The sequence below is a fragment of the Papilio machaon genome, chromosome 11, assembly GCF_912999745.1.
Source record: "Papilio machaon chromosome 11, ilPapMach1.1, whole genome shotgun sequence".
Classification (NCBI taxonomy): Eukaryota; Metazoa; Arthropoda; class Insecta; order Lepidoptera; family Papilionidae; genus Papilio; species Papilio machaon.
In genome coordinates this window covers 915,405-926,868 of record NC_059996.1, presented here as the reverse complement: position 1 = coordinate 926,868, position 11,464 = coordinate 915,405, and the positions used below count along the sequence as shown (strand labels likewise).

The following is an 11,464-nucleotide window of genomic DNA, read 5'->3' as shown; positions in this document are numbered from 1 at the left end:
ACTATTATAGAATATATTATCAATTAAAAACAAACGTAGCATAATATGTTTAATAATACAGTTATTTTTTTATTAAAGGATACGCTTATATAAATGAGGTTATATCAGGTTCACCATAAGAGGTAACGTTATAAAAATATGAATATTAAAGAACGAACTATATTTTAGATATTTTAATTAAACAGTATTAACTATAACCTAAGAAAAATATTGATCAGAATAATTTGACATCTATTTTCTTAATAAAGTCTGTTTCTTCCATCATCTTCCAGAAAGTAGGATAAAAAAACTAACCTAAAAAGGGAATATTCATCCCAAATGAAAGAAGCAAATATAATCATTTAGCTTGTTAATATTACTTCTCTAATTGTTTAAATTCATTTTAAAGGAATAGCATAGAGAAGCGAGAAGCAACACAGGGTTACCAGTAATTAGTGGCCTACACAAAAATAGTTAATAAAAATGTTTATTGCCATACGATACACCGATTTTCACTACAGTACTTAAAAATAACGTAGATGAAACTCACTGTATAGTGTTGCCTTTCTTAATAAATTGATTTGTACTTATTTACAGATATTCGAACCGTAAATCATATGACTTAATATTAGGGTTGCTAACTCATCGAATTTAACCCGGATTCTTGGTGTTTGCATGGTCATTTGAGGCCCAAAAGTTCCTAACTCCTGAGGGCTTGAATGTGACTAATGAATATTTTTATCCGGCTGTGTATATTATTAAAAAGCTCCTATTATTTTATGAAAGATAAATGTAGGGCTGTAGCTGACATCTATGTGTTTTCGGTTCAAAGTGGATAGTGTTTTCTTTTATTGTCAGCATTCGTGTCTATGTTTCCGAAAGTTGGCAACCCTACTTAACATTTATTTTTGAACTTTAGAAATGCCAATTAACTAATAATCTATTGCCCGAAATTATTTATAAAGAACACGAATACAATAAAATGTTTTTTATTTTTTTTTTATCATACACAGAGAGTTTCTCTACAAACTTATTATTAATCAGCGATATACATAGTGCAATTATTTTTTTATTTATAGTTTATAGTATATTAATAGTTATCGCTTTATTTTATTTTGTATTTTAACTAGCAACACCGACACGACACGAATTGGTCTGGTCTGCGCCGGGCGCCGGCTGGCTCCCGCGCGTGTATTGCTCTCGTTATGTGCGGCAAGCACCGGGACCCTACTTTATTATTCATAACTAAAATATTAATTTAATATAACGTGTCTCTACTAACAAATGCTCTGAAGAAAATAACGTCAGTTATAATAGACAAAGTATCATAATGTATAAATAATTTACAATTTCTGAACGAAAAGGGAAGAGAAAGACAGAAAAAAAGGTAGGAGAAGTGGTGGGACGAAAGAAATTTGCATAGTAACAAAAATTATTGTCATCCAATGCTTAATTTTCCAATCTTTATAGTATTTTTTTATTTATTTTTATTAACTTATCACATTATACAGTTCAACATCAACTATCATTTAATTTATTAAAGTTTATCCTTACGTTTGTATCTATAAAAATGTACAGCTACGCGTCACAGGTTACGTTTGTAGCGACAATAATCTCACCCATTTCCTTAACTTTCAAAATAAACCTCCGTTTTTAAACGTAAACAACTATCAACGTTTTAAAATAGAACGCGATTTTAAGACGCGTCTTTTTATACAAGGGATTTAAATAAGAATGGGATATCAGAGCAAAGAGATTGCATGTTCGTATTTCGATTTCTGGTATAAAAAAGATAAAGTTTCTGTTAGTTATTGTATTTTTTATATACATTATCACATCGCCAGAACGATTGCAGAAAGGGCGTTCTTTTCGAAACAAGTTGCATACGCATGCGATAATTTTAATAAAATAAAAAAATATTTATTTATTTCTCATTTATCATCTGATATTTAATTAATGAATTAAGAGATAATAAATACACAGCAATGATCGATGACCAAACGTGTGGGTTTGTTCCTAGAATAATCTACATCTGTTCTGAACTAAAAACAATGTTGTGCGTAACTCCGAAACGCTGTCGAAAGTTCTTCTGTTCTAAGCTCTTCTTAGTCGAAAACTTGCTTACGTGTTAGAATATGAAAATTGTGCTCCTTCTCTCGGTTAATTTTAATCAACTACCAAATTTTTTTTTTCAAATGTATTATTTATCGTGTACCTTAATTTTATTACTACCTTAATTGTCTTTAAAAGTTCATTGCAAGTACTATTTTATAGGGAAGTTAAGTGCATCGGACATCAATACTCCGCACTTGTAGATTTTGAAAGAGAGATTCGTACATAGACGCCATAAATCGGCTGCGATGGACCGGAGCGACAACACACGTTTCCGTAGCGAGTAATTCGTGTCACGAACTTCACAAAGTCCCGTCCCCTAGGAGAAGAGAAAAGATGAGGTGCGGGGCTCACAGCTGATACCACTTCTTGTCCTTGTATTTGAGCATGAGCTGGTGCGCGGAGGTTGAGAACTCCGCGGCCTGGGAGTGCATGCGCTCGGTGCGGTCCTCCAGCTGGGACAGTTTGTCGCCGCGCTCGAGCACCAGCTGGTGCGCGCGGGACACCTCGCTGGCGGCGGCGGTGGCACGTGCCCCCAACTCCGCCGTGCCCGCGCCCCCCGGGATGTGCTTCGCTACCGCACGATTGGGCTTCCCGCTGCTCTCACCGACTGCACACCGATAAATAATAAACATCACGCGTGGAAATTGTAGAATGGGCACTGCTTACGACTACAATTCTTTCATAGCATCTAAAAATTTGATGTTAACAAGAAACTAGATTTGTGGGACTACTTACACAGCTCCTCCCTGTCGAGCGGCCGCGAGCCGCCGCCGAACAGTCCTCTGAAGAATCCCTCTTTAGGCGCCTCCGGCATGTCCCGTGGTAAAAATAGCTCCCCGAGCATCTCATTTATTTGATGGCTACGGAACCAAAGTTTAAAAACCATAAATTGTTGGTGGCATAACATTCTAGAGTTAACAATTTTCCGTTTTTTTTCGAAATGTGATGCAACTGACCAGAATTCTGTGTCAATAGTGAACTTCTGTATCTCCGTGGGCGAGGCGAGGTACAGGCCGTGCCCGCGGTTGCTGAAGCAGAACGTCTTCGCTATCCTGCACACATCATAATTATCCTATGTAGTTGGTACAGTGAATCAAATCAAATACTTGTGAAGCTTGTTTACCTAGCAATATGAAATCATTACTGGATAAATCCAGTAGTTATTTTAATTCTGTCCAGAGTTCTATGATAATCGAGGTTCTAGGATAATAATTCACCGAAGTACGTATTTTTAATTAATTTTAATTAAAAATTTTGCTTTAAAGAATGAAGAGTTTAGCTTAATTGTAATTTACAGGAAAAAATTCTCACCTTAACTCCAGGTCCTTAAGTTACCTATTTGATATAAAATCTACAGAAGCGAAGCGTATTGGACTGTACAATAAATGAAGTGAAGCATAATGAAAGATACAAAACTACCGTCAGCTTTCATGCTCTTCTTTAAAAAAAAGTTTATAGCAGCAAATAGACGCGAGAGAGAGGGAAAGATTGAAAAAAGAGAAGATAATAAATCAATAAGAGAAAAGAGCGAGACAAATGTATGAAAGCAGACAAGAGCAGTGTACGTGTGATAGTGTTTTGTCGAGGACTTTGTGGATAGTGTCATGTGAAGGAGTCACACTAGGGGCTGGTACTGAGGTTCAAAGCGAATCGCAAGCGGGGACTCGGACTACTTCCGGTCTGGGTGAATTTTTGTCATTTGTAAATAATATAGTATTTATATTATTACCGTGGTATATGCGAATATAAATGAAAGTTCTGTCAAACATTCAACCAGACCTCGATCAAAGTGTAAACGTAACGTAGGAGTTGGGGGATGACATGAACAGCTAACAGTTTAAACAAAGGATCGCAAGAGAGCGTGTGGGCGGGGCCACGGGGCGGTGAGGCGGGGACTAACGCAGCGCGGCCGCTACCGTCACTTACTGGTCTGTGTCCTCGTTAACAATGAGTTGCTGGCCCCAGATCGAGAGCATTGGGTCTACGATACCCCTCTGTTTGGACTGTGTCTGGAAGCTACCGGGAACACGGGCGGACAGTCAGTATACGTCACTGCGCGCGCTGCCCCGCCGCCCCCTATCCGTTGCAGCCGGAGGCAGGGGCAGCGCGCGCGGCCGCACGCCGTATGATAAAATGCAGGTGTCATCGTCATGAACCGCGACTAACACTGTTACGTAGCTAGCAAAGGATACCTGGGACACATTGATGAGTTCTGTGGCTGTTAGGTATTGTGGAATATCCATTCAGGTCAGTAGAGTTCGGAATGACAACGCTTACAGTGTTAGGTTATACATTAAATTTGTTGTGTTAGTATCATGTTCAGAGTCCGCTTTGTTATTAACTTAAAAATAGATTAAAAATTGCAAATATCGGAAGCACAGGTGGTGCTCGACAGTCGGCAGAATTTGGACTACGATGTGAGAGAAGTGGCGCCACTGTAGCGCGGTGCTGTTGATTTTAAATAAAAGATGACACACCGCCGCTTGTTTGGAGCAAAATTGGATCTCGTGCTTTGAGATAAAATCCAGATTAGATGCAAAATGGTAGAACACTGCGACATCTCCAGAGTCGACAAACTTTACGAGTAACCCTGTGTCAAAAAACATCAGTGTTTCCTAAAAACTCGTTGTGGCGCAAAGATCACAAAAGATAACACTAAAAACGAGAGTAATTGTGGAGGGAAAATATAAAACAGTTTGTCGACTTCGGAGTTTGCAACAGCTTGGTATCGTCTTGCACCAAACAAGTCTCATAAGATCTAACATCGATCGTAAGTCATAGAAGGTACGTCGAGGCTTGTAAATGATAAAACAGCAGATGGTTTAAAATCGACTTTATCGAGCGAATGACTAATGAGTGACAGATCATTATGATTAAAATCTGCGTTAAAGCATTCGTAATTATCAAAGCTAATTCGAATGTAAAAACAAGCTCTTTATCATTTAGTGCCTTATTTTAGTGCATGGAAATTGTCTAAATGTGACTGGTGTTCACCGGACATGTCTACCGAAGGAACTCGACACCGATTTTACATCCAAGATAATTCGGAAAGAAAGTTCACCGTATAGCACTTCCATGGAAACCGGGGGACTGTCTCTATCGAACTATCCTTTAAAATCTGGCACGTCATAAACATTTAAGCCCAAGTATGAAAGAATCGAATCGAAATATTACTTTATGTTAGTCGAGTGAGAGTTTAAAAAACATAAAGCTTTGCTGAACTAGTCTATGAAGCATAGGCGAAGTTAGATGTTCTAAAATTTCTAGGTGAAGCGATTCACCGACTCGGCCAGATATTGAACGAAATTTCGAAGAGACAAGAGAAATAAATCAAATGTTCCTTTAGAATATTCCATATTAAAAATAACTTAGGTGCTTGACATGGTCGCAAGCAGTTCGGGGTTGTCATATGCATGAATATTCGCAGATATTGAAAGTTAATCAGGGGGATATTAACATTCTTGAATCATTGGTTTCCATGGAAGGGTAAAGATAAAGATTAGTTGATGGATAGGTAATGTGTGTAGCATACCTGAGCTCGGAGAGAGGCAAGAAGTCAACGTCAACGAGCGGCCGCAAAGAGGGCAGGCTGTACGCCACCAGGTGACCCGTCGACAGGTAGTTCACCAGACACACGCTGTCTGAAATTTTATTGAATCCATGTTAAAACAATTACTTGTGTGATAACTATATTTTTAAATATTTGCAGCCCTTTTAGAGCTACTTGACGAACCATATTTTAAGTGATGAGAATAGATAAACAAGAAATGTAGAGCTTTCAAAAGTGTAAGATTGTTCGTAATATATTATTGGTATTGTTAATCTTTTTTACTGTCCCTGCCTTCAATAAAAGGCGCATATATATATTTATCAAAATACCTTTAAGGCTGACAGTTTCTGATTTAACAACGAAGTCTGTCTCTACAATCTGCTGTCGATAGACGCAGTTCTGGCTGGGCAGAGCGATGACACGCGCTTGCTTTTCTGAAGCCACAACCACGAATTGACGATCGCCGTCGCCTGAGCTTCCCGCACCAGGCGTCGGACTCGTTCGGCTCGCGCTCGACCCCTGCTTAGTGGGCGTGCGCTCGCGACGCTCACGACTGTCACGATTCTAAATACACGAGTACAATTGACTTTAACACAAACATAATTCCCACCAAACATGAAAAAATGAGATATATAGAAATTAATGATTGGCATTTTGCATTTTCTGTATTTATATTACCTCTTTACTGTCGTCCTTCCAACTCTCGTATGAATACGGTATTAGAGCACCATTACAGTCGAGGAACGACATCGTTAAAATAGAACCCTTTAGCCTTAGGATAGGTCCTCCTGCAAATAAGAAAGAAGCATTAATTACAGAAAAAAAAACATTTAATATACACTTTTTTATAAAAGTGTTTCAGCAGTTAAACCTTTAAGTAAACAAATAAACCTGTGGTGGAGATGAGGACTGGCTGTGTGTAGCGCAGGTCGGCCTCGGGCAGGCTGATCATCATAGTGAGCACCGAACCCAGAGACGTGCCGATCCACAGTGTCGGAACCAATCCCGTTGGATCTGCAAGTTGCCATCGAAGTAATAGGGTCCAATTAAAAGATGAATTGAAAACAAGAAATAGGTTATAAAGTGTTTAAACGATTTCTTTGAAGCCTAAAATCACGAATAAGCGAAAAAAATAGCGGAGTCAAAAACTACATGGCCTCTCTCCAATTATAATTTACATCTGGCAACTTTATTAGATAACTATTCATCATCAGGTGTAATTTTGTTCAATAACTATTTCAATCTAGCGGTCACTGTCGGCATTCATAACTTTCACGTATCCTACTCGAAGGACCAAACACTGTGGCATTAAACTGTTTAACAATATACTTGCCTGATTTCTTGGTGTAGCTGTCAGCGAATGCCAGGCATTGTATGCCCTCCTGCGAGATGTTCTCCAGGCTGGACATGCTGCTGGAGCGCGACCGCGAGAACGAGCTATCCAGCTTGTCTACGCGGCCCGTAGACAACAGAACCAACAGATTATCCACCAGCAGTGGAAACAGGGCAGGGACCAAAGATCATAGACCACGAATGCTCTATGGTCTTTGGACTAATGCTATCATACTGGCTGATTAGATACCAAAAAGTATTTTATGCTCTTTGGAATTTTTATAAACGAAGTATTATTGTTTATGTTATGTAAATTCTTACTTTTGTTCCTAGAGGTAAATTAAATGAATCGTAAAGCGTCGATAGCTTGAGTAACAAGAAAAAGCTAATGAAAAACTTCAAACTTTAAATGAGTGATCTTTTAAAAAGCGACATATATTAATACTCATAGCGAAATAAAGATCAGCCAGTATCATAGACAACAATAACTACGGAGCTGCAGGCGATAACTAGCGTACATATTCTGTGCTGTGTAAGTAGCTGGAGTCACCATCTGGTGCTGCTTACTCAGTGCTCACGTCACAAGAGATCAGGAGAAGTCATGCTAAAAAGGTCTGGATTGCATGCCCGTCCAATCTCTGATTATTTACACATCTCGTGTTAATGCATTTGTACACCCAGTTAGTTAAACTGTTTGACGCAATGTTACAAGTAGAAGTTAAAATAATGCAAATCACATTTTAAAAAGTTATAATAACACATATCACGGTTCTAAAAAGTATGGAAAGAGCGAATGAATGCGTAGCTTAACATAAACAGATGTTGGTAGCGTAAAGAAATACGAAATGATAATGGAGATGGGGTTAGATGGGGGCGCAAGCTGGGCCCTTCTGCAGTCGGTGATATTCCTCATTCTGCAGCGCAAATAGTTTCGAGCGAGTCTACACGAGCCCTCGCGACAAGACACGTCTCTAGTACGAAGCAGTCGTATGGACGGACAAACAAGTTCAATGCAAAATATATAACATTCAAAATCAGGAGCGGTGCAAACGTTCACAAGGCGCATGCGACTAGTGTCAGTTAGTAAATATAGTACCGGAAGCATACATAGACATAACGACAGCCGTATATAGAGGCAGCCAAAAACGAGCCATATAAACTTTTTGCTTTGTGGTCGGGCTAGAAAAAAAAATTACATTATGTACTCAACAAATCTCATACAATATGAACTAACAAAACTAATACTCGAATCATTGAGCTTGAATTTTGTGCTCCTTTCTTAATAAAATATGTTAATTTATTAAAAAATTACAAATACTTTGCAGATAAAGGCAAACAAACAAAAATGTGACCGATTGTGACCATAATTTTTAAATATTTTAACTCCATTAGAATATTGAAAAAGAATTAATAAGAAAAAATGTAGAAATCGCGTGTCTGATACAATATGGAAAGCCTCGCTGTAAATGCACATAGAACATACAAAGTCCGTTCGTCGTTACATTGACATTGTGATAAGATTGTAGAAAAATAGGATAGTTTTGAGTAGTAAGTCACCTTTAAACCTTATAATCTAGACATCATGCCGCAGTATCGTTTTAAAGTGCAAATAACTTGCATAAAGTGCTGTATAGAGAAGTTACACGAGACAGTCACAGCCACAATTTCAATTCTAACGTACAAATAAACAAACTACAGGTGCCCGGGAAGCCACCAAATGAACATCAAATAAATGTATTAAAAGGAAAAAAAAATCAATGCAAATGTTTTTTTTGGATACCATTGGGTTGCATTATGTGTAAGTACTCCATAGATGCGAGAGTCTGCGGAATAGTTGGTTCTGTATCAACAAATAAAACCACAAACGTTACAAGCGGGTCCGAGGACGCTAGTCGGACAGGTAGCAATTCGCAGTCCAGTGCCAAGCTAGTCAATTTTCTTTAAAAAATACCTACCTACAGTCATTAATAGATATATATGAAAAATTTAACAATACGGTTGTCCGTACCTACAAGATTGTACACGATTTTACATAGATTATAATTTAGGAAATTAATATGAAAAAAGAAGAACAACGAAATGAAATAATAATATAGGAATGTCATCAACGTGAGTAAAACTGATGTAGGAATTGAGGTTATACACGCTTTGGCACTGGACGTCGACTTCCTAAACAAAAGGAGCGGCAGAGGCCGACTTCACTTAGCAATGACACACACCACATTAGGATCACATTCTAGAAGTTGACATGAAGATACATGGGATACTCGAGACAACTAAAGAGAAAGAAATAAAACATCTTTGGAAAGACGTACTGTTATGATTACCTATTAAATGATTCCGATCTGAAAGTGGAAAATTTAATGAATAAATACGTGAACTCAACGCATGCCAAATAAACAGGGCCGAATGAAACTAATCGATCCGATATTCATTGACTATACCATTTTTATTTATATCAGTAAAAATTTTAAACAACTTTCATTAAAAACCAATTCAGTTATGAACTTGAGGATGGGACAGTATATCGTGTCATGTTCTCCAATAATAATACATACTGACATTAGACATTCACACACCAATTTATCTTCAAATTCATAACAACGGAAGATCTGCAATTAGTAATGGAAAGAGAAGATGAGCGTTGAAGAATTAAATTAAACAAAAAGAGAATAAACTGAAAGAAAGTAAATCAAGAAGAAATTTCGGCGAAAGCGCTTGCAGACAAGTCACGTGCCCGAGTCGATACTTTAGTACACGAACGACGCAATACACGAGCTTCGGCGTCGCATGCTCCAAGCGCTTCGTCAAAAGCCAACCGAACGAAGTCGTAACTGAAAAACTGAACAAAACAAAATGGAGAAATTGCGACTGTTACAGAGCGGAAGGACTGTAGTTTCGTACAAGGTGACTGTACTACCAAAACTGCAATACTGTCGCGTCGTGAGCAGGGAATGCTGCGGGGCGGGGGGCGCGGCGTACACGTCGGAGGCGGTGGAGAGGCACTTGTGCAGTTTGCGGGTACCTTGCGAGCGCGAGCGGCGCACCCGGCCCGCGCCCGCGCCGCCCGCCGCGCCGCCCCCCGCGCCGCTCGCCGCGCCGCCCCCGCCGCCCGCGCCCGCGCCCGCGCCTGCACCGCCCGCGACGCCCGGCCCGTTCATCTATAACACAAATACTCGTCCGACGCCGCCCGCCACCGACACTGCACACCGACCTGCCGTCTGTACCACCTGCCCTCGATCCCCGCTTTCCGTATTCTATGTCAAGGCATCGTCGACATTAGCGTTCAATACAATGCGTGGTACCAATGATCGCAATAGTATTCATCATTGGACTGCTTCTTTATATTATTGCACGTATTTATCTACACAAATCATCCACATTATAATAAGAGATATTCCTAATTTGAAATCAATAAATTTCAGGTCTTTTTGTCCCGCTTTTTATATTTTGCCATTTGGTCCTGCAATATCACTTCGTATATTCAAAAAACTATCTGACTAAAGACTATCGAGTTTTCTGAAATAACAAACGAAATAAATATCTGTTTTCTCATAAACAGCCATAAAATTTGGAAATTTCGTAAAAAGGAATTTATTCAATTGACTGAAAATATACCTATTAAATTGAATACTACCCTAACAAATGTAGAACCCAAGCTGTCAAAGAAACAACCGAAGATTGAACTAACATTTTAGAAACATCTGCATGTTACATGAGACATAGAAACCGCCACCGGATGTTGTCAATAAATAACATACACTACAACGACAATGAACGTTTAGAGTCCCCCAGTTAGTTACGGAACGAACGTATAGAGTTGAAAGGTGATCTCTGTGCCAGGTCTGTATTAGTTAGGCGTGTTCGTATGACGACATACGCCGAGTGTTCTCGTTTAGTTCGGTTAGTGTCTCGTGAACCGTATTGTATGCATCAGATATCATACCTATCGGATTGGGCACTTCTATAACTTCTTCGTTCGTTCGTTTCTCATCGTTCGGTTCTTTCCTCGTGCAAAGGCTCGCTACAAAATCTCCTGGGAAAAGCGTATCGGTCAAAATCGTGGAGATTGTATCAGGGTCGCGTTCCCGGAGTACGGTCGGTCAATGTGAAGCTAGAAGCGGGTAGTGCACACTATGGGCTACGAGCTCCTACCATAGCAGCTCAACATCATCTCAGTAACGGACATCGACAACACAGAGATCAATACTTTTACTTGATGCAAACATTACAATCTTAATATCATTTACCGAGGAAATCTGCGAATAGATATTTAAGGCAGTTAGAGTCCTCGTCCGATGAGCTTTGGTCCTTTGGAATAGAAAACATAATAATCAATCACCTAGCTCGTCGACGTCATACAACTATAATATCGTTACACGTGGAAATATACAAGTGATCCAACACAAACGCAGTTTTATAATTATAATAATAACATTATGTTATATTTTAACATAAATATAAAAAGCCAAATATCACAAAAAGCAT

The 11,464-nt window shown here is 39.1% G+C and overlaps 1 protein-coding gene across 1 annotated transcript in view; it reads right to left on the bottom strand.

Moving 5' to 3' along the window:
* Positions 1-254: 254 nt before the first annotated feature.
* Positions 255-11,464, bottom strand: part of LOC106716126 (syntaxin-binding protein 5) — a 165,921-nt gene continuing 154,711 nt past the window's right edge. Inside the window, exons 18-27 of the mRNA XM_045679904.1 lie at positions 10,923-11,012; positions 6,978-7,094; positions 6,536-6,658; positions 6,323-6,432; positions 5,974-6,208; positions 5,627-5,735; positions 4,021-4,110; positions 3,051-3,146; positions 2,830-2,954; positions 255-2,701 (exon numbers count right to left, since the gene is read on the bottom strand). Of these exons, the coding sequence (XP_045535860.1) occupies positions 2,442-2,701; positions 2,830-2,954; positions 3,051-3,146; positions 4,021-4,110; positions 5,627-5,735; positions 5,974-6,208; positions 6,323-6,432; positions 6,536-6,658; positions 6,978-7,094; positions 10,923-11,012 (1,355 nt within the window). The 3' untranslated portion in view covers positions 255-2,441. The remainder of the gene's footprint in view (positions 2,702-2,829; positions 2,955-3,050; positions 3,147-4,020; positions 4,111-5,626; positions 5,736-5,973; positions 6,209-6,322; positions 6,433-6,535; positions 6,659-6,977; positions 7,095-10,922; positions 11,013-11,464) is intronic.